Raw genomic sequence first — 23,228 nt, 5'->3', positions numbered from 1 at the left:
AAATGTACCCTTTCTGTATTTTTTTTTTTCTTTCCTCTGAGTTAATCTCTCCTTGGTAACCTCCTACACACTCCAAGTCACTTTGCACATTTTGAACAGAGCTTTTGTGCATAAAGCCATAGCACGAGTACGACACGTTCAACCCAGCAGCATGAACACCTTGCTCCTGTATTACTCCTTTCCCCAAAAGCACGTCTGCTCCATCTACTGAAAAGACAAGCCCTCCAAGCTGGGAACTGCTTTTGTTCCAGATATGCAGTCCTGGTTTCATGTTTCCTACAGCAGGAAGGCGGTCGCTTAACTGGTCCCTTGACATAAACATATCTAACCTGCCTGTACAGACAAACACTGCACATGCAAGAAGTGCCCTCGCTTCTGCAGCCCCTGCACTCGGATTTGGCATGTCTCTGCTTCATGAGCATGCACTGGTCAGCAGCTACAGGTGAAAGATATGCTGCAGGGACAAGAAAGCACATGTTGTACATTTACAAAAACATGTCTGAGAGAGAACGAGTAGAGTTCAAAAAAATGTATCTTTTCAAATCAAGTGTGAAATATGGAACTGCAACTCAACAGCCAAGTGAGAAGTTTAATCTCCTGTAGGAAAATACCTCTCTGATGTCACTCATTTAAAGGACTATCTAGGAATATTCTGGTTGTACTCAACATATCTAAACTTTCCTTTACCCCCTTTTTTTTAATGTCTTTGTCTCAAGAAATGGAAAATTATTAAATGCCTTCCTTAACCACCATTTTTGCCACTTTGCAGGTAGGTAGTGAGTAAGCTGAAGGAATACCCATTTCACCTGAAACTGGAGATCTGCATCTGTGCTGTCCCCCTAGGCACTCTGTACCAGTTGCTGGAAAGCAGGATACCTAGGAGATGCACCTTTAGGATAAGTACCCTTCTTCCAACTGAAGGCTAAGAACTAGGGTAAAGGAATGTCAGTGCAGATCTGGAAGGGAAAAGCCCAATTCTGGTCCTTCCTTGTGGCCAGCATAGCAAAACACAGTCTCCTGGACACCTACAAACAACTGAGCAGTCATATCCTATGCTTTTAAGAGAAGTACAAATGCACTGTGTACAGAGAGACAGCAGGGAATGAGTCAAGTCAGATACAAATACTGCATGGATTTAATTTAAAAAGGCATGACTCCAAAGCTTGTAGGACAGGTTGTCTTAGCTGAGGTATAAAAAACAGCTTTTGTGTCAGAGCTGGCTCTTATCTGCTGTCACAAAAAAACACATAAGGGAAGTCAGCCTTCGTGCAATGACTTAGCCATACGATTACTTTTACATACTTGATTCATTTATAAACTTTGTTTGTAAATTAATAGCAAAAAATATGCACTTACATAACTAATGCTTCTCTGCTTCAAATGCCTTTTTTTTAAATGCCTTTTTGGGGGTCTCAAACCACATTCACCTATTCCTTCCCCTGAATTTCCCTGCCACTCCATTTATTCCCTCTTTCATGGCTGTTTCCATCAGTCAGTCAATGGAGGACAGTGCCACTGTGGCAAGTGCATCAAGATTTATCATTACTCCAATGATAGTATAAAAACACCTGAAACAAAACAGCTGGTAAAGCTCTTTCCATTCATGACAGAAAAAAATCCCCACAGCAGTCTAATTCTGTCCAGCTGACATTGACAGAAGCTGCAGAACTGACACAAATCTGTGCAGAAACAAGATGACTTGTATGCGTAGGACAGTTTTTCACAGGTGCATAGGTTTCTTCCCTAAATGAAACATTTCTTACCACAGGAAAAAGGGCACATTCTTCCCAGCATTTTACTGCTAAGGTGCTTCTGTCCTTTCAGTGCTCAGCCATCAGGACCATGGAACAGAAGCCATTCTTAGTTGACTGCAAACACTGCATTACTTTGGGGAGAATTTCAGCTGCCATTTACGGCTATTTCAAGTGTACTTGGAGAAGATTTGTATGCTAAGAATCCTACTGGAAATGCAATAGAACATAAACTGAGCAAGGAAATAGACTTTGTTGATTATTTTTGAATCATTAAGAATACCACAGCAGAAAGACTATGGGAAAGAACAGAAATATCTCTGCCTGACTGAGGCACAGGGACTTTTCTGAGGATTATGACCAGATGGGTTGAAAAACTATGTTAGAGGCATTCAGAGCTGCAAGATATTAATTGCAGGGAAATGCTTTATGTCTTATTCCTTTGGGGTATTAAAAGTTCAAAGGGGAAAAGACAAAACACCACGGACACATGGATCATTTCAGAAGAGTACACAAAAAATCAAATATACCATCCAAAGACCACATCAAGCCCATTCAGCTCCTAAGAGAGCACTTGGCCAAAGGCAGCCTCCTAGCTTGGTTGAAAAAAAAAACAACACAAGAAGTACTTCAGTTATCAAAAAATGTTCTGACAACATATCACATATTACACTACTCTAAAGACAGTAATCACATACAAAGTACAGTGCAACTGCCTTTTAACTACACCTTCCTGACACAACTGAAAAAACACAAAAAAAATCACAAACTGGGATCTCCACCTACCATATGCGTTTTGAGAAAGCATAAAAGTGCTTGAGAAATCACTTGCTTACTTACCACTGCCTTGAAAATCCTTAAAAAGAAGCTGAGGATTATCGTATTTTAAAAAAAAGAAATACAGTCCCCAAGGTAATATAAAGGGATTCCTCTGCAGGAGGAAGCAGTCACCATGCAGTGTTTCCCTGGGGTTTTCTGCTCGGTTTTTTCCACAATGTTCTTCTCCACTCAGACCCGAATGTCCAGTGACAAAGAACAGCCTCTCTGGGCTCCCTGGGCTGGTGAATCTCCTGGGCCTTCGCTGCACAACTACAAGGCAAAGCTTAGAAGCTCAAAGGAACACATTGTTGAGGGCCACTCATTCAACCATGGCTGGCTTGTCTCTTCAAGTTTGTATGGCTTGGTGCCTCAAGACAATTCTCTCATTAGGCTCTGACAGAAAGTCGTCATTGACTCAACTCAGCAACGCTCCCTGGCACAGAAGGTTGCAGATATTATCTATTCAGACAAGTCCAACATTTTTTAATACAGAACCTTCTTCACTGCCAAGGGTTCCACATACGTCTCAAACCACAACGCCTCTGTTCTCCATGAGCTGCTCAAAAACTTTGGACAGCACATTAGCTTGACTCTATTTTTCTGAATTTTGTTTAGCAAACAACTTAAATGTGAAAAGAAGATTAAAACTTTCAAGGAAACCATTTATCCAGTTCAGTGAATTTCATATCAACAGTTTTAAGTGACAGAAAAACACTCTGACCAAAAACAGAGTTAGTTATAAATTCTACCAACTAAAATAAGTCACGGAATACTGCCTTCATTACTAAGAATTTCACTTTTGAGTTTGATACAGATAATTATATATTTATAATGAGAAAATAATCATACAGAGGAGAACAAAGATGTTTCATTCCGTGCAAAAAACATCTACAGAAAATCAAATCTTGGCAGGCACTGCATGTAATCACAAATCCATGTACTCCCTTTAAATACCATGCTTGTTCATTCCTGCCTGATCTATCCTTCAGTTTACAAAACTGTATCTAATGGGGGCAGGGGGGGAAGCTACCTCTTACCTGGTTTTACTCAACAAAAAGAAAATTCTTGCACTTTGTAGCTAGGAAAAATATGGCAGTCGATTAGGAAGAGATGAAAATACTTCTGAGAACATATGAAGGCCATTTGCTTATTCTCTTTAGCTTTCCATTCCTAATAGATGGCAATCATAAATACTTCCAGAGATTTCTTTCACTGTGCCTTACTTCATATTCAAGCATTTAGGTACCTCTATATAAGAAAAATTAGTGATGTTTGCTGTCTTTGCTCTTTTCTAACTAGATGAGCACTTAGGGAGTATTATTTCCATGTAAAGGAGACAGAAAACTGACTGTATCTGGCTTTTTTCCCTATCTAATTTGCATGAAATCAATATTTTTCAACCCAGAGGCTGGCTATTCTGTGGGTTTGTTTCCTTGAAAGTGGAAGGTGCAGAAAAGGACTTACTGGGGAGAGGTGCAAGGAGGGGACCAGGATTTGCCACCTCTTGGGATATTTTAATATATATATATGCTATATATTGTAGTTTACATAAAAATACTATAATTCTTATGAAATAGGCAGCATTTATTATAAACGGTAGTCCTCAAAAAATGTGGCAATGGCAGGGGCTAAATTCCACTTACTGACAGGGCTGTCCTGGTATGACCGTGCTTATGGACAAGAGCATCATTCATTCTCCAGAACCAATCCTTTGTGCCTTTGTTCATCAACAGCTTAATGCTCCAAAGAAAGGAAGCCCATTTCCCCCAGGCACACACACGCAATTCGTATGGTTAAAATCAGAATTTCAAGACAGCCAAAATATGTTTTCTTGTAAGACTTCCTTACTTCTCTTCTGCTGCTCTTTAAGTCCCTCTGTTTGACACCTTTGATAACAAAGAGCACTGCCTGCTCTTGGATCTGGCCCTTGGACTTCATCCCTGTGTACAAAGGGACCTTTGGAAATACTACGGGCAGTTCAGGCCACTTCTGCCTGCAGAGCTTCTACTCCTGTACAGACACACGAAAACGTGAAGCGCACCTCCATGTGAGAACAGAGCCGAGCAATGATGCAGAGAGATACACGGTCAAGTCTTCACACAGTGACAGTAAAAAGAAGAACAGTTTATTCAATTTCACTGCTGCATCACCAGCTCACATCTAGCCAAGTGTTTTGTGACCACAGGTCAATTATCTTCACCATCTGGTGGCATGTGCAATACAGTCTGCAACTCAACACCAGTCACAGTCCAGTGTACCAGGAAGGAAAGCCCCCAACATGGAAGACATCTTTGCATTTGTTATGAACTAGGCTGCTTACAGGCAGTCCTATGCAAAAAGTCAAGGGTCAGTCTAAAACAGGAATATTTATCTCCATATATTATCACAGAGCCGACTGGCAGAGCAGAAAGTCTTCAACTACCATGGAGAAGCCTAGGCAGAGGTTTTGTCGTGATTTAGTGCTTCCAAGCTAGCATTACCCACTGACAGAAAAGTCCCTTAAAATCAAAACTGAAAAACATTGCTTAAATGAGTGCTTAGAGTTTAAAACGTTATGTCACTCTCTAAACCCAGCTCTTGTTGAACATGTGTTACACATAACCAAAGCCTGACACACTTCCTGCATTGGCAGGGAGATAGTAATGGAAAAGCTCACTGAGGCTAGTTTTGGTGATTTACAGCAAAGGGTGGAGGGGGGGAAATCACATCTTTTTTCAATATGTTTTTCTACTAACAATATACATGTTTTACACAAAACTAATCTAAGCTACTTTGCACTAAAGCTAGAATAAAGCAAGACAAAGGTGGCAAAGTCAGTGACTGGCATTCCAATTAATCCTGCCCAGTATCACCTGAGGGACAGGATTTACCTCAAATTTAGAAGTTTGCGTCTGGAGATATTACTCTGCACTCTCTCCACAGTCAGAAGAGAAACACGTTAGGTTCTCAAACCAGATAAAACTGCACCTTTACTCAAGCCCAGTTAAAGCTGGGATCCATAGAAATCACTTGCTGCCCCTCAAAGTATGTTCCCAACATCTGCACCAAGTACTTCTCTAGCTCAACTCCATGACATTCTCACATAACATGGGCATATCCTTAAAGTTGAGATAGATCAGAGCATAAATGATCTATGTCCTTCTATTGAGCGCAAAGGAATTGTGGTTGGCTAGCTTGAATGCAGGCTTGCCCAAACAGATTTAATCCAGGAAACCTAAGGAGACAGCAACAGTATCCATTTACTGTCTTGGAAGGAAATACTCCTTCATACACCTTTTGTCATGCACCAGTTATGTATCTTACAAAACAAACCACATGGGCTTTTCTATAGTCCCTGACCATACATGTAATAGATAACAAATTAAGGTTACACAAGCCACTCTGCTTCTTCCCATTTCTAACCTTTAAGTCCTGGGAATGCTACAATAATATTCTTGCATCTCATGCATAAACCTACTGTAATTTCACCAATTCCTCATATATTAAAGAGGAAAATCACTATGCAGGGAACAATCAGTCATGAAGGTCATATGCTTGTACAGTATTTTTTCTGGACTTCAGAGGAGCATCAAGAATTGTGGATCTTACTGTTGCCCTCAAAGAGGAGAATGGTTTAGTGGTCACAAAAGTACTAACAACAAAGATTTAAACAACTTTTTCTGAAGGGTGCATAGCTAAACAGGTGACACACAGACCTGCTGTGGTTTCCTCCTTTCTAGGCACGAGAAGCAATATAAAGAAAACAACATATGAGATTCCATCCTTTGGTTTAAGCTTTTCCTGCATACAATCCAAAACCAAATAGAACAGGCCTTAACAAATTTTCAGGCAAAGGTACTGTTCTTAAAGGAAGTGTCAGCAGGCTCTGCTGGCCATATCCATTGCTACTCAACTGCAAACAAACAGAATCCAACCCTTTTATAAGAGCTGCTCCAAAGCTCTGAACATGGAAAACTTCAGGCATTATCCTATAAAGCAACAGCTACATAAAAATGAAAATCCCTACTGATAAAAGATAGAGCATCAGCGAGAAGACTTAAGTACTATAAAACGCACAGACAGATCTCCTCATATGCACAAGAGAAAATACTGCCGACAGGACTTAAAAGCAAGAAACTCACTGTATTTTATTAACCACCAACTTCCCAGGCCTGTAACAGCTATTTATACACTCCAATCCCTCTGGCAAAGTTGGATTTAAGGTGGTTTTAACATCTCAACCCAAATTACAAAGTATCTATGGATTTCCAACACCATTTTCACTTCCAACTACTTCAATACCGTTCTTGCCTGATCTGTAACTTATGTTAAAACATATGGCAGTGTATTTGCTGAAAAATACCTTCAAGAGTATATACTCTAAATCAATTCTAAACAGCTTTGGATTTGAGATCAGGAAGGGGGTAGAAAGAGAATCTAAGAGCACTTCATTGTTTTTCTGTTGGGGTTTGAGTTTGTTGGTTTTTTCCTTTTTTTTTTTTTCTCTCTTTTTTTTTTTTTTTCCCTATGAAACAAACTGAAGCAGCCAAAAGTTATTTAGAGTTAGTTTATGAAGTGAAAATTCTGTAAACTTTCTACTGGAAAGGTAATTTAATCTCAGTTCCAGATACTGACATGCTCAATATACGTTTAAAAAAAACCCCAAACCCTAATCTTCCTAAAGGTTATTATTAAATACTTTGGAGAAAGATTTGGGAAAAATACTGCACACGCATTCAGTAGGAATCCTCAGTGGTTGTCTCATTTACCTCATTACCCACATGCACGCACACACACAGAGTGTTAATTGCACTCCAAAAGAAAACTGCAGGCACAGACTGCAAGAAATTAGGTGGGTCCTTCCCCTGGTTCCCTCCTCCCAATGGACGCCCACTATTCTTCTAAAAATTCCCCACAGAAAAAGAGAGTGCTAATTGTAGCTATCACAAAGTGTTTTTCCATCGTCACAGAAATTTATTTCCTAAATTTGAGCCAATGCACACGCAGAGGCAGAGACCAAATAGAGGTAGGAGTGATGCTGAATCCACGCAGCAATTCACTCTAGCAGGAAAAGTTTAAACACACAACAAGATCACAATCCCATAACTGGCATATCCATGCAAAAATCTTGAAAAGCTTATTTTCAGCCTCTTAAAGCTAACTGATGCAACACCTTCCTGTGAGAATACTGCATAGCCCAGGCACTTGCCACCCATACCACAGAGTTACCACAAAATGCATCAGTTCCCTCTTCAGAGCTTGTTCTCTTACATTCTTTCAGCAACAATGTGGGACCTCTTTTTGTCCTACAGTAATGAGATGCTTAGCTCAAATCTCAGTACCTGCTAACACTTGGGAGTTCATGTTGTCTTGTGCCGATGAAAGGTGCACAAGGTGCCCAGGTGTGTAAGGAAAGCACCAGAGCAGAGAACATGCTCGTGCCACCGTATCAGTCAATGGCACTGCCTCATCTGCAGTATCCAAGCAAGGTCACATCTCAGAAAATTCAAACAAAATAACAAAAACAATCAAGAATTTAAAAAAAATCTCTCACAGAACTGACTTTCAAAACTTATGGAACTGTCACATGACAGAGATGTCAATTTGAGAAAAACCAGACAAAGAATGACAGGCCCTGGAAAAGAACATCCGTTGTCCTTGACTTAAGACCTGAAAGAAATCAGCATTAGCCAACCACCACTCATAATTACTGTTCCCTTTGGGAGCTGGCACCAGGCTGCAAGAGGAAGCCCAGGGATCAAACAGTAACATACCAGCACGGACAGTGATGATTAGAGGACAAATGGTGGGTCTGCAGAGTTGCACTGGCAACACCAACATGACAGGCTATACACAGGTAGAGAGGAGATATCTGACCCCCAAGAACTGCTCACCAGCACAAGACACTGTCAGGAATGAGGACTGAAATGAATGCATGAGCTCCTCTAGGAGAATTAAATCAACCTGTAGCAGTGGAAACTGTCCCTTTCTCCCTATCCTCTAATACACGTAGAAGCATGGGAATGCATTTTCTCCAGGTCTGCCTACCACTGACAAGCAGCCACTGGAGTGTAAAGGAATGACCCAGCTTTACACCTACACACAGCTGCACTGCAGCCACTCACAGCACCTCTGCAGGAGTAAGCTTTAGGTGAAGCACAGAAGGCACGCACCCAATTTGTGTTCACACAGAGTTGATGCAGGTGGAGAGCAAAAAGCCTTTTTCCAGCAGAAGCAGGTGCTCACACTTAGCCTGCAGTGACTTTATTGTAAATAAGTAATCCCCTGTTTTGCCATCTCTCCTGAAACACTACTGTAACATGAAAGAGGAGCAGTATTTTTTCCAACCAAAGCAGAACTTTAGATTGCTTAGTAACAAAAAAAGTGGGCAGGCAGTGAAGAAATCACTCCTGCATATTACTGGAACTGTGGCACAGCATGAAATTATGGTCTCCTAATGACCTCCAGGAACACATAGGCATCTTCTGCTTGAAAAAAAATCCCTCATGCAGCTGAACATTCCTCTGTGGAACATTCCACTGTTTTTGATTGCTAGTGAGTACAGAGGCCCTGTTGAATGGGAAACCAGACAAACTGATGAGAGCTGGAATCCCTACCCAGACAGCTTACAGCTCACACAGATAAGGTGACAAAAGGGAGGAAATAATCACAAGACACAATCAGGATTGCAAGGAAAACATGTTGAGGCGTCTTAACCACTAGAAGGGAAAGACGACTTCAGTTCTAAAAAGGAAATATTGGCTTGTCCTCCACTTCTAAAGGTAGTCCTCAAGTGTCACAAAAACTGTACTGAGAAGACGAGCTGTGCATCAAAACTGAAAAAGGAACTCCACATATGCAAACTTCAGAAAAAAAATATGAGAAAGTGAGCTTATTTTTTTATAACATTATATATATAATATTATACAGCTAGAGCTTTAGCAGAATTTGCTATCTTATTTAATCATACCAATAAACCACTTAGCCTCAGCCTAGAAATGACATTTTCTGTATGTTAGAGTGACTGAACACCCTGACTTCACAGGGGAAAAACTAGAGACATATGATAAATTTCCATACCCAGGCATATTCAGAAGGTAATTTTTTGTATCCACAGGCAAAAGGTGCAAACTATCATAGAATGCACATAAACTACTGATTAATTTCTAAATCTTAGCTTAAAATTGGCTAATAAGCTGCCTTTAGAAAGAAACATTCATAGTCTTGTCACTTACTAACAGGTGGACCCTGTTATTAATTATGGATGACTGAGACAACACTCACGGGATGAAAAACCATCATGGTTGTCAAAAGAATTAGCTTTGTACTCAGAGATTTTTATGCAATTTTACCATGTTTATGTTTTACAAAGATTCTCAACCACAGCTGAGAATTGCTCAAGCTATTACCAGAATGTACCAGTACCAAAAGTTTTATAGTCAGGGACTTCATTTTTTTAAAGGTAAGATATATCAACAAACCCCTTGGTTTCATAAGAAGAACATACAGATAGCTTTCAGAACTCCTGTGACACCAAACTAGAACTCTGAATTTATAATTAACTTATCTAATAGACTTAAAAGAGCCCTGTTTGGATCTTTTTTATGTCAGAGAAATTCATTGTGACAGAAGATTATTTTTATCAGCTTGGAGATTGCAATCTTTCTCTGAAAGAAGGTACTTCCAAGGACTCAGTGTTTACAAACAAGCAGAAACTCTCAAGACAGAACACCTTGTATACATATATATACACATAACAGGAAGAAAAAGTTTATAGAATGACAGGTTGAGGATTTCACTTACTTAAAGCACCTAAAAGAAAATGGAGTGGCTTTGAAAATTTATCTCCAAGTGAGGATTGCAGAGTCAGCTATTTCAAGAAACAACCTTATAAAGAAGGACATCATACGGTAGAGAATAAACTTCAATTTCATCTGTTTGACTTTGGTTCCTTTCAGTAATTTGGCTAAATATATTTTGGCATTACTGAAAGCTGACATTATTTTACCATAGCCAACTCACAGAAGCAAGATGTTCTCTGAAGGAGGTCACATTTCTGTATTTTTTAATTTTTTAAGACAAAACATACATACCCTTAAATCTGGAGAGAAGTTGTCTGCTGAGGTGGAGATGGAGTCAGATGACAAAGCAGAAACAGATTTGGTGTGAGTGGAATGGTCCGACTGCGATGTGGAAGCGCTATAAAGAGAAACACCAGAGTGTATCAAAACTATGCTCAAGCAAGTTCAGAAGCTGACAAGTTGAGCCACTTGCTTACAGTCATATCAGGCATTCTTCACTATTCCTACCCTTTCCACGCTCAGTTACTCAGCCCTCAGCAGTACTTTAAGAGAACCTGTTCTACTTGCCATTACCAGGAATTACCATAGTGCACAAAACTCATTACTAAAACTCAGCTCAGACCGAGCCAACATTAACACAACCACCAGTTTGTGCTGAGGAACATGCTCAGTGCCCCAAGCTGGGTGAGCAGCTGCAGTGGAGCTGCAGGTTGAGCTGTGTGTAGCAAGAGTCTGAGCCAAGAGGCCAGAGCTGCCAACCCTTTGCACAGTGAAGGGCCTGGGGACCTGTGGCCTGGCCGGGTGACACTCAGAGACACAGCAGGAGCCAGTGAACCCCAGACCCTCCTGCATTTAGACTGTCAGGGTATAAAAGCCCTGGGTTTCCTTTGTTTGGGGTCCCTCCTCAGAGGCACCAGCTCAAGCTGCTATTTTGCTAATTAGTTATTGTACCATGATTAAATTACTTGAAGGACTAGGGTGTGTAAGACTGCTACGGGAAACCTGGGGTCAAGACGGCACAGAAACCTGGTCTGCCTGTGAGTGTGGGGTGTGTAGCTGCAAAGGGGCTTTGGTCCCAGTTCAGGTGGTGAGAGACTGTCAGACTGGCTCCTGGATGGTTGGATGGGCAAGTTTCCTTAGCACTGGATCAAATCCTAAATTACAGAAACTACAGAACTAAGGGCCTCCATTTCAGCCCTTCAGATGGGAGATATTAGTGTGCTGCAAGGGGATGAAAACAGACAGACTCCTGAACTCACGCCAGCACAGCTCCAACCGCAGCTGTACAGTGGTGGAAGAAATTCAGAATTAAAACTCTTTTCATCACACACAACTTTTCTTCTTCAAGGATACATACAAAGCTGAGGAGAATTAAAAAGACTCTCCCAGCATACGTCTCTGGTAACACAAAATGTGATTTGCAAAATAACAAAGGAAAAGAAAAATTTTCCTTTTCTGTTCAGTTTTCCTAATATAGCTTTAAACAATTAAAATAAGTTTATATTTTACAGCATTTTTATGCTGCAACCTCTCCTAGAACCCTAGTTACTTAAAATTAGCATTTGTTACTAAGTCTTTTAAAACCCCAAATGACTGTAATGAAAGATCCTATGTGGTACAACGTTACTCCCTGAAGTCACTGTACAGTGATAAATGCTACCTGTGCCAGTTAATTCCCACAAGCTTACCAGTCCCAGAAAGGCTTTAGCTGGCTGCAAAGACACTCCTAAGGATCAGCTATCAGACTTGGAAGTCTAGCCTTGGCCAAAGCAGAATACCAGCAGGAGTATTACCATAACTACTTATATTAATTAGACATGTGACAACCTAGAAATAGCTGCATCTGAGCTTCCAAAGGGCCTGGAGATTTGGTAATTGTCTGAAAATCGTTTTGATGCTGATAAACAGCCACCAAAAGGCCAAAATGTTCCATTTTTATTTCTATTCTTTGGAGTTTGGCAAAGTGTTGCACAGGGAGTGTTAAAAACAAAAAGGACTACAGAAAAATTGGGCTCTTGCTGGGAGTTAGTCCTGTCTGCTCAAGAATTAAAGAGCACTGGCTCTTTCATCCTATGAGGTAGAAACTTCAAAATGGAGCCTTTAGGAACAGTAAAAAGTTATTTAACATAAATGACACTGGTGTGCCAATCGATTAGCACAATCGATCCACTGAATGCACATGTAAAAGGTTCAACAGCTAATCACTCAGCCTTCCAATGTGCTCAACTCCTCAGGTGTTGCCAGGTAAACTCATAGAATTCCAGATGGCCAGTGGCACTTGTGCATACAACTCATGCCACAGCCACCCTACAGGCTCTGTTGAGGCAGAAAATTATCTTACACTAAAACAGTAAGAACTGAATCTGCAAAACCTCCCATTGCTGTAAATGAAAAGGCCTCATATAAGCACTGAATTTGTGTATGGTTTCACATTACAACAAAATTGATATAAAGTGTCTGCTGCTGATGATGGGCTGCTCACATTCCCCTCTCCTCTTAACCCAGACTACACAGTGCTGCCATCTCCATTGTGCTGGATGGGCATCATGGGATGCACGGCTCAATCTGCTGATCTGATGGGGCAGTAAACTATTAATAAACATGAAGAGAGTCTTCTGTTGGGTAACAAGGCTGATTGGATTCATTACATGGCTATATAAATCATCAGATGCAGCACACAGAGGGAAGGAATCTGTATCTGGAGATGATGAGGAAGGCTGAGAACACTTTGCGCACAGCAGCCTGCAGGCATGCTAAATTAGGCTTAGCACTAAACCACATTTTTACATTACTTTACTTAAACGAGCTCAGACCCCTTATGTGCTCCCTTGAAACTTCTTTCAGCCTCGTTTCTGCATGGTCAGTCTTCATTTTCCAAGTGTTCACCCTCATGTTTGCACCCATTTAATTATCTTGATTTTTAAAATCATGTTAAAAAAAAAGAAACAATCATTCGACAGAGCAGTACAGAGATGGTACTTAGTGTACTTTAAGGTACCCAAAGGTACTTAAAGTTACCAATGAAGAGCAAGCAGATACTGTAGATGCCTTGATTATTTTGTGACAAGCCTGACTCCTGTCCCTGGGTCCCTACTGTGCCTTCTCCCACACGGGCTCCAGCCGGGGGAGCCAGAGGTTCAGGGTAAGCCTCCAGAAGCCATGCCTTCTAGCTCCCTCCCCTTTCAGGGCCCACACTTTTGTGTATTTAAATGCATTTTAAAGGTCAGCAACTCTGCTGAGTTTACAAAGCCTTTAGCACAGGTGTAAGTACCTAAGCCAGGGCACAGCAGCAGCTGAACTGGCCCTGTACCCCACACAGGACAGCTTACTCAACCAAGCAACAACTGCAAAATCACAATAATCTATTGGTAGAAGAATTTGCATCAAAAATTTAATGTCCTTTAGAGAGAGAAAATGGAGCTGGAAAGACTGGACAGGTTTAGTGGAGTGTGCAAGTCTCTCTGCCCCACAGCTAGGACAAGCTAGACCCAAACAGCTCCCAAGAACTGTCTGTCCAACAGCTCACAGGGAGGCAGAATGCTAACAAAAGGATCAAAATTTCACCAGTTTTTCTCCCAACATAACTTCTCTGCCCGGATACATTCCCACTGACTGCTTAATACACAAACAGCGATTATCTAATCATTGTAGACCAAAGACTTTTATGAAATTGTTAATTAATTTCACTTTGCCAAACTAAGGGGCAAACAGCATTATGCAGGGGAAAAAGAAAAAGGGAAAAGGGGGAGAACCATAATCCACAGCATGTCTGAGCTGTGAAAGTGTTTTGTGTTTGTTGATCACGCTTGGCTTCAAGTGGCTGTTAAAGAAGGAAAGCATTTGCATTTTAGAAATGGATTTTCAAAAGCTCCCCACACCAATGTCCCTGTGCTCCTGAAAACCAGCAGTGAAGCTTCCCTCCAGTGACAGCAGTGGGAGCTTTTGGGAAGCAATGACTGCAGACACAGTGAACAATAGCCCAGGATTATGCAGCTCAGCACAGTATGCAGAGGTTGCATATGTTTGGCTTGCTACCTCTGTTCTCCTCATCTGCCATTTCCAGGGAGCTGACATGGAAAGAAGGAGCAGACAGCAGAAAGACCGCTGGTTTGCAGCTCCCTCCTCTTATCATTGTCAGGCAGCTGCATAGCTCCAGCTCCACTGCTTAGCAAACTGATTAATCTGATGTCCCTGCATGCACATGAGAAGTTTATTAGTTTCAGTGGTTTAGTCAATCTTAGCTCCCCTTTGCTGCCAATACAACAGCAAAGATCCTCAAACCACAGTTTCATATGCCTTTGGGTGGAGGAGAGCAGGAGAGCATCCTGGGACCAGCACGCAAACTCAGGGTGAGGACACCAGAGCTCCATCCATGCTTTGCCACCAGCCCTTCTGCATCATCTCAGGCAAATCATTTACTCGTGCTTCTGTCACGGCTTCTGCACATTATCCCGGCTTTTGCCAATGTAAAGTTAAAGCTGTCTCGTGCAGTACTTTTGGCAGCCTGACGAGTGTGTCTGGCATCAGTTTAATGTGCCGAGGACCCCACAGAGGACATTCTGTTCTCACAGGGACAAACCCCCAACAGCTGCATTTCAGCAGTAAGGCAACACAGAGCAGACCTGAGGGCTGGCCAGGGAACGATGGGCACATGTAAGTGCTGGGTTGAGGGACACCTGACAAACATCTGAGAACACAGGTAGGTTTGGACAGGTCTCACCCAGGGTTAAGAATCAATAGAGCTGTGCCAGTCACTGCTAGCTGAAGGTCTGGTTCAACACTATTTAAACGTGCAAAATTACAGTATTATCTCCGAATCTCATTAAGGTTCTGGGGAACAACATAAACTCAGATTCACAAAACACTTTGAGCTCTGCCTAAAGGAAAGTAAGTGAGCTTCTGTGAGGAACCAGGGAAGACCAAGGACCTTCTGGAGCTCTTCTCTTCCCCATGCTTTAGGCCCAGGCATCTCCTCATTGTCCTTGTTGATAGATGTCTATGTTAAGTACAAAAAGAGACCCCCTTCAATAGGTCAAAAGCACCTTCAGTGAAAGCACCTTACTCCTGTGACTTCCATCCCTATTTACTCCTCATTTCTCCCCCAGGGCAAAGCAGGAAACAGGTCTAGGATGCAACTAACACTCAATGTGTGTCTTTCATCTTGGTAATTATTTTTATTATTCAAATGTTTTTCTTTATAGCCAGATTTTGAATGATAAATGAGTCCAAATGCAAGCTGTTGGCACAATGGTCTTATACAATGTCTCCACGTAGTAGTAACCCTTTGGCTATATGGAATGCATACATACAACTAACAAGAGTATTACACTGGAAACTGAACACAGTGACTCAACTCCTGATAAAGTGTTCATTGTTATTATTAGGACTATCCCACAATATGCCAGATGGTTTTCAAATGTAATTCAGACTCAGACTGATGCCCTCCGGTGGTTCCTGTTCAGGCAATTGAAAGGTATTACTGCACCCGTAGCAGAATTGAAGGTATGCCAGCGTGCTGAGCTTGAACTGTCAACAAAGATAGAAAGAAGCTGCAAACAGAAGTGTCTGTGATGCAGGAATTTGACCTGTTAAACTATGAACACGCAGGGGAAATACCGCAGGTGAAACAGATGATAAAGTCTTAAGCTATTCAAAAAGTATTATTAAATGGCATTTGCCATTAATGATACAAGACAATCTCCCTGCAATGCAAAACATGTGGTATATAAGAAAATTGAGGAAGAGAAAGAAAACTAGTAGTTGCCATTTATTTTGGCAATTGTTACACTAAGAGTATGCCTATGAAGTTCTTTCTTTCCTAGCATAGAGAAGCAATAGTTTTCCCTGGAAGTAGAAAGCATAAGTACGAACTACTGAAGAGGGTGATTTAACCTTGTGAGGATCTGAGCATGACAGTGAACCCAAGTCAGGTAGAAGATAAGCACAAAGATGCAAAGAAACTGCTAAAAGCAAACCATGAAGCCCTGAAGCTTTAACCTGATTCAGATAAATGCACCATTTCTGCAGATCTGAGCTCTCTTGCCTGTACCTTTACCCCTGCTGCTGGGAACTGAATACAACATTCCTCATACTCCAAACCCAGGACAATTTACTTTGGTGTCTTTGCAGTCCAGGGGAAAGAAAAAGTCCTACTAGATCTCTATGAAAAGCTTTCTGTGAACATCAGGCCAAAGGATGACCACTCCATACAATCTCTTAAGTCGTGTGACTCAAGAAAAAAGTCACAACAACCAATTTCATGCATCACTTAACACCAAGCAACAACTTCCGGCAAAATCTTAGAAGTCATAGAATGAATATGAGGTGTGATCTGGCTAAACCATCTCAACCTGTAATTACTGAGAATGGTCATTTGTGAGCAAGCTCTTAGAGGTGTGCCTCATTCTGTTCAGCAAAAACATAAAGCATACATATAGTCATTCTACTATATTCCTGATCAGCAAGAATGTAAATTATATACACCTTCCCAAGAACAAGTAAATCCTACACAGAAAGAGACTAGGTACCATGAAGGTAGCGAGACACTGGCACAGGTTGCCCACAGAAGTTGTGGATGCCCCATTCCTGGAAGTGTGCAAGGCCAGGTTGGATGAGACTCTGAGCAACCTGCTCTAGTGGAAGATGTCTCTGCCCATAGCAAGAAGGTTGTAACTATATGATCTTTAAGGTCCCTTTCAAACCAAACCATTCTGAGGTTCTATGACACTTGTTCAGACTGAAAAGTTAAAAAAGAGACTTTCGTCTTTCTTCGAAATAAGATACTGTCTAAAAAACAAACAAACAAACAACCAAACCAAACCAAAACACACACACAAAAAAAAGAGACCATAAGAAGGAAGAATACTATTAAGTTCTGATCCCTAAAGTTCCCCTCCTAAATTCAGGAGCAAGAATATGCAGGTGAATTTAACACCCAGAACTTCACAAAAAAATTCATGGAACAGAAGGGAAACACACCTCTGGAAAGTCTGCCCGCTTCGATTTGCAGTACATGCACAGGGCTTGAGGACACCTATTTTTTGTACCAATGTCTTAAAATATTAACCTGGCTCACTCCTATAAATAACACAACCAGAATCAGTAGTCAATGATGATAAAGCCACCTTTCCAGAACCTTCTTTATGAATATTCTTTCCCTGTCAGTACAACAAGCAGCTGCTTCATTGCTCACAAAGATGTGCCAATTACTCAGACACTAATTGGCATGAGCTGCTCACACCATTTCTTCTGTATCAAACAGAATATTCTGTTTCAATAGTCACTGAACTGACTTGGAAAGCAGGTGACAAAATGCACCACTGAGCAATACAGTTTCAGACACAGAGGTCATAAATGAGAAAAACATTGTAGAGGGCAAATTTCCATTTCCTCTCTTCCTGTTTTTTTAAAAGTTTCTCATTATGTACATTCCTGAAAATTAATCAAGGTTAAAACTGCAAATTAATGACGAGTGTCAAATACAATTTAATTTGGAAGCTTTGGATGCCAAGAGAGCTGGGTCAAATTGATTTGAATTTACAGAAGGGCCATGAATAGAAGCACTTGTAGCACTTCTGCAGTTCTCTTACAAGTATAATGCTGCAGAGGTATCAAGCACTCCCCGCTCACTTCCCAAACTCAGACTGACAGCACTCGCTCCTCAATACTTCCAACACTCCTGTTTCCTCAAGGGAAGAAAAAGGTAATACTGAAAAACCTCCTGGGTCACATCAGAGCAGAGAGAGACAAACTGGTGCTTGTTCCCCATGAATATGACTCTGTCCTAGCCAGTACTGGCTGAACTGGCCTGGGACACGCAGCTGTTGCCCACATCAGACTCTCCCATTTGCAGCAGTTCTCTGCACATCTGTGCTGAGGCTAAGTGGTCCCCACAGCCCTTATCTGTGTATACATACATACTCCTAAGGGTCCTCAGATGTCCCCTGTACACCCCTCTCCAGGCCAGCACTTGAAAGCTCACTTGGCATCTTGCTGGAACCAGGGCCTTGCAGCAGGAGCTGGGCACTCTGTGCTGGCTTCCACTCTGCCGCGGCACCAGAACAGGCTCTGCTGCTGTAAATTAAGTTTCAGCGTTTTAACACCACCCCTCCCAGGACAGGAATCCCACAGTGACTGGCACCACGTGTGCCCATTATGACAGGCAAGCCTTTCCCAAAGAGATTTTACTGACAGACAAAGGAGTGGTATCTCCAGTGAGCAGGGCTTGGATCTTAATTCTTCACAGCGAAACAGAAACTCGAAACAGACTAATTCTACCTGGACAACAAATGCCACTTGAAACTACCTATAGCATATACCAGATGAAGCCTTAGCCCTCTGAGCACCCAGGAACATCTTTTCAGGCACATGAAGGACAGAGAGCTATTAGTTTCAGGTGAGTTGACTGGAACTCACAATTTTCCTAAACATTTTAAGATCTCAGTTTAACTTTCGCTTGACCTGTGACAACCTCAGAGGGGAAGAACAAAAAGCCATAAATAAATATGCTTTTGAAGGAAGACTGCCAGGCTGCCTTTGGCATTCAGAGAAGGCAGACATTTATATTATATAATAATGTACTCTCGCTATTCAAAAGGACCGTCAATGTCAAAATTTACTAATTTACTAAAAATCTAAAAGAGAAGCCATTTTAGCAAACAAATCATGGTGCATGTATGTGATAGACCTAAAACAGCCCCCCCCCCATACCACTTGCCTGAATGAAAAAGTCACTTCTGTTGCCAAGCAAAGCTGGGTCTCAGTCTGACTTCAGTGTTCCAAGGGAGGAAAATGACATTTTTTAAAAGTTGATCCTTCCAAGTAGCATCCTTAGCTGAACATACAGTACATCTTTTCCCATGAACCATAAAGAGAATGTCCTATATTTTGACTGTGAACAAGCTTTTCTAGGAATGCAAATTCTGGTCTCAATAGTTACACAATGGACTACAGTGTCACAAGCACCGTTCGTGCTCCATTAGTCATTCTTTTATTATTTTTTTAAACTGAAATTCACAAAAGGCCTACAGTGTGTGTACAGCACTTGCTAAACAATAGGCTGATTGTTTAAAATATTTGCAAGATTCCAAGAATAAAGACCAACGCCCAAAGACAAACCAATATGCATATTGGTCATGTAATTAATAACAGCAAGGAGCCTACAGTATCATGCTCTCATGAGTCAACAATCCAGAAAGGTAAAAACCAGGAAGGACAGGAGCTATGAGACCCCCTGAACCAATATTCTCTGATCAGCATGAGACAGATAACTACAAAATGATCTGTATTCATGAGGAAAAACAAAAGAGAAGTTCAGTTTCTAACAAGCTCCCAGCTGGTATGGGATGATGCTCAGTTCCAAGTAGAAAAAAAAAAATTCAAGTTGTTAGACTTCTGCAGGGAACTGACATTTTGACTCTGCTCCATCAATTTAATTTCAGCCCATACCCAGGGAGTGCAGTTAGTTCCTACCTTCTGAAAACAGGTTGATAATCCAGTATTTTGGTCTGATTCCAGTTCCTAATGGAAATGTTTGAATTGCAAAATACACCCCAGCACAAGCACTTTTAGTTGCAGCATTAGGAGTCTGGGCAGGGAGCGGCAGGCAAGGCAGACATCCTACCTTCCCTAGGTGACACACAATGGAAAGGCAGCCCTGTCCATCTGGCTCTGCCCTAGGCCTTGGGAGAAAGGCTTGACAGATCTCCTAGAGATGGTGCACACATCTGGGTCTGTGCTCCAAAGCTTAGGATTTTCCTGTCACCAGCACAGGCCTCTAGCACTGAACATAAACCAAGACTGTAAGATGAAGAAAGGTTCAAAACACAATCCTATTTACTGCCAACATGAACAAGATTGTCTGCTAGAACAGTGCTCCCACCTGCTCTTGTCTGTGCCTTCCTACACACTAGGTTATTGCTATGCTTTTTGGCATCTCTGGTGTTGTTCAGAAGGAGCTAGAGCCTTTCTTTTCAAATATTAGATGCAACAGAGGGCAGGACTAAATTGGAAGTGAAGAAGATCTTGCCTGCCCTGAGAAAACTATTTCTAGGTCAAAAAAATATGGCTGAGGTGGAGACATTCCAGCACCTCAGGCTTCAGATGGCTGAAGTAGTGCTGCAAAGGGACAGACAGAAAGCCATCAGGGAGATCGCTGATTGACAAGACGTCTGGCAAGAGATCTCCTGGGCTGTGATGAACCAGCACATGTCCTGACCTGCAGCTTCCTCTCCCAGACAGCCCAGGCAGCTGTCTCAGCCAAGAGAATCTCCATGCTGCATGACTGCTCTGGTGAAACAGGAATTCACAAATTCAAGCGTCTCCTGGTACTATAAGAACACCCACTGTCTCCTAGCCCTGCCTATGGAAAGTGCTGATTCCAGGCATTAGGACTGTCCTGCAGAAGGGAACTAAGATACCAGAGTGGTGCTGCTATCTCCTACATCACAGCAAACCTGGATTTCCCACTGCATCCCACAGGAGAAAGAGAGCTGGCAACATCTAACTGTCTCCACAAGAACTTTGAATAAAGACAAAAGCCTATTGAAATCTTATGGAAATGCTACATACAATTCAAAATCACTCTTGCAGTTAGTATTTTTATCTACCTTATAAACATTGACACCCTTCCTTTAAAAACTTATCAAGCCAGAGAAAGACATACAAGTAAAAAACAATCAGGGTTTTGATGCAAATTCAGATATTCCTATGTCAAATTACAGAAATTAACCCAGAACTGGAGAGCAAAGAGAAATTAAAAAAAACCTGAAAAACATGGAAACACAGAACATCAAATCTTTTGTTTGCTTGTTAATTTTTATTTTTTAGGAAAAAACTATTAACTTGGTCAAGGAAAGAAAGAGAAACAAGAATTCTATTAATATAAGTGCTTACCTTAGAACAGAATTAAGAACGATCTGTACTCTGGCAGTGCCTCAATTTCTAGTTATATACTAAGAACCAGTTGTGTTTAGATTAACCAAATATACCTGTACTTGTTACAGTTCACGTGCTGTCTCAGTTTTTCTTTAGCTTCCTTCCTAAGTCCCTATTTAAGAAACACCTTAGTTAGAATTTAACACATGTTGTTAAACTTTCTGATTTTCTTTAAAACACAACCCCCTCACCCCAATAAAGCTAACACCCACAGGAATTAAAAATACCAGCGATTTACTAATCAATGACATTACTTGTTCCATCATGGGAAAAATCAAAGGAAAGAGGAAAGACTGAATAAACATAGCCAATGTGGAGAGTCTTCCATCACCTAGGAAAACTGTAACACCTTGCTAAGTAAACTTACACAGACACTACGCAGCCATGTGCTCTGCCACATTCAGCTCAGAAAGAAAAGATTGGGAACGCCTTTATTCTGTTAGCAGTTCAGCCCCTGCATGAAACTGGTCCCTAGCAAAATATCAAGGCTCAAGTCAGACAAGTATTCAATAATTTGGGGCTTTATTTCTAGAAATTCTACCTTAGACAACACAAGACGTTTCCAGAAACACAGAGCACTTGTGTGAGAAGTGAAGACTGAGAAGGGATCTCATCAGTATCTCCAAGGTGGGTGCCAAGAGGACAGTGCCAGACTCATTTTGGTAGTGCCAAGAGACAGGATGAGGAGCAATGGCCAAAAACTAAAACACAAGAAGTTCCATCTCAACATGAAGAACTTCTAGGGTACATGTTGAAAACAAAGGTCTTTCAGATTCTTCTGCCTTGCAGTGAAATGAGGAATACAAACTATGCAGGCTCATCTGAGGATTTTCTCTTCATCAGTTCTCATTCATCTTAAATGAGGGTTCATAGAAGATCACCCACAGCTGCTTCCTCCTGCCACTTCTGCTTCCTCAAGCAGAAATCAGTGTATGAGAAAAACCAAGTCACTTAAAAAGGAATAGGATCAATGAGGTCAGAATAGTTTGTCTCTGCCTGGTGGATAACACAGGTATCTTTGCTTCTACTTAGCCAAGGGAAACCCAGGCAGTGGAGTTTAGACAACTATTTAGCCCTCCTGGAGTGGACCCTTATCCTTCCTCTAATCAATTACTTGTGGAGTATATTGACTCTGCTGAGGGTAGAGAGGTTTTAGATACCTACTTCTCATGGAGGTACAGCAATCTGAACCAGATCCTACCCTGGTTGCCTGAAGATCAGTGTCTTGTGGCAGTTTGTATTTGCCGTGTGTTTAACTGAACATGACCTTTTGTAGATACCAGAGAAAGCAAAAGGAAATGCAAAAATGAGAGAATAGAATGTATTTTTCCAACTTGAGAGAAGTCTTGCCCAAAACAATATGCACATATTCAAAGACATCCTTCTTATCTAGACATTCCCTTGTGTTGAAAATAAATGAAACTTTTTCTGTAAAGGAAGAACTGCTGTGCCCTTCCTTCCTATCTCCATTTTTGCTTAAATGCAAAACTTGTTCACAAGTTACTATTTCTACTCCTCTGTCAAACGTGGCTAAAACTGTCCAAATGTTAGAAAAATTATTAGTGACAAACTACACAGATATATACACATACATGGAGAAATATGGCTTAGGAAACCAGACTACAAATCTCTGCTCTCTTCTCAGTTACAAATATATTTAGTTAACATGTAAAAAAGAGGAATGCTGTGAGTTAAGAAATAGCTCCTTCCTTTTTTGGAGTTGAGAACAACCCAAATTCAATGCTCGCTTTGCCCTTACCACAATGAAGGGGAGGGAGTTCTGTGTAGGTAGTCACATCTGAATTACTCACTGTAGGCTCTACTTAGAGTCACTGTGGAGAAACCAAGATGACTCATTCTTCCTCATTGTCTACAAAAATAAAAATAAAAAAATAATAAAAAAAGAAAAAAAACCACCAACCCAGAGACTACCAAAACTCTG

General features: G+C 41.2%; 1 protein-coding gene across 14 annotated transcripts in view; it reads right to left on the bottom strand.

The window, feature by feature from the left end:
* MTMR2 (myotubularin related protein 2) overlaps nt 1-23,228 on the bottom strand; it is a 65,886-nt gene that overhangs the window by 30,062 nt on the left and 12,596 nt on the right. For 11 of the 14 annotated variants that reach the window (XM_086882026.1, XM_086882031.1, XM_086882027.1 and 8 more), the window contains one exon: nt 10,643-10,748. In XM_086882026.1, coding sequence (XP_086738152.1) covers nt 10,643-10,748 — 106 coding nt within the window. Of the gene's footprint in view, nt 1-10,642; nt 10,749-18,267; nt 18,455-19,067; nt 19,232-23,045; nt 23,157-23,228 lie in introns of those variants that run through there. The other 3 variants (XM_086882035.1, XM_086882034.1, XM_086882036.1) reach the window with 3 other exon arrangements.

Source organism: Cyanistes caeruleus, chromosome 3, assembly GCF_971803275.1.
Source record: "Cyanistes caeruleus chromosome 3, bCyaCae1.hap1.1, whole genome shotgun sequence".
NCBI lineage: Eukaryota > Metazoa > Chordata > Aves > Passeriformes > Paridae > Cyanistes > Cyanistes caeruleus.
Note: the sequence above shows the minus strand (reverse complement) of the source record. Positions and strands in the feature narration are given on the sequence as shown.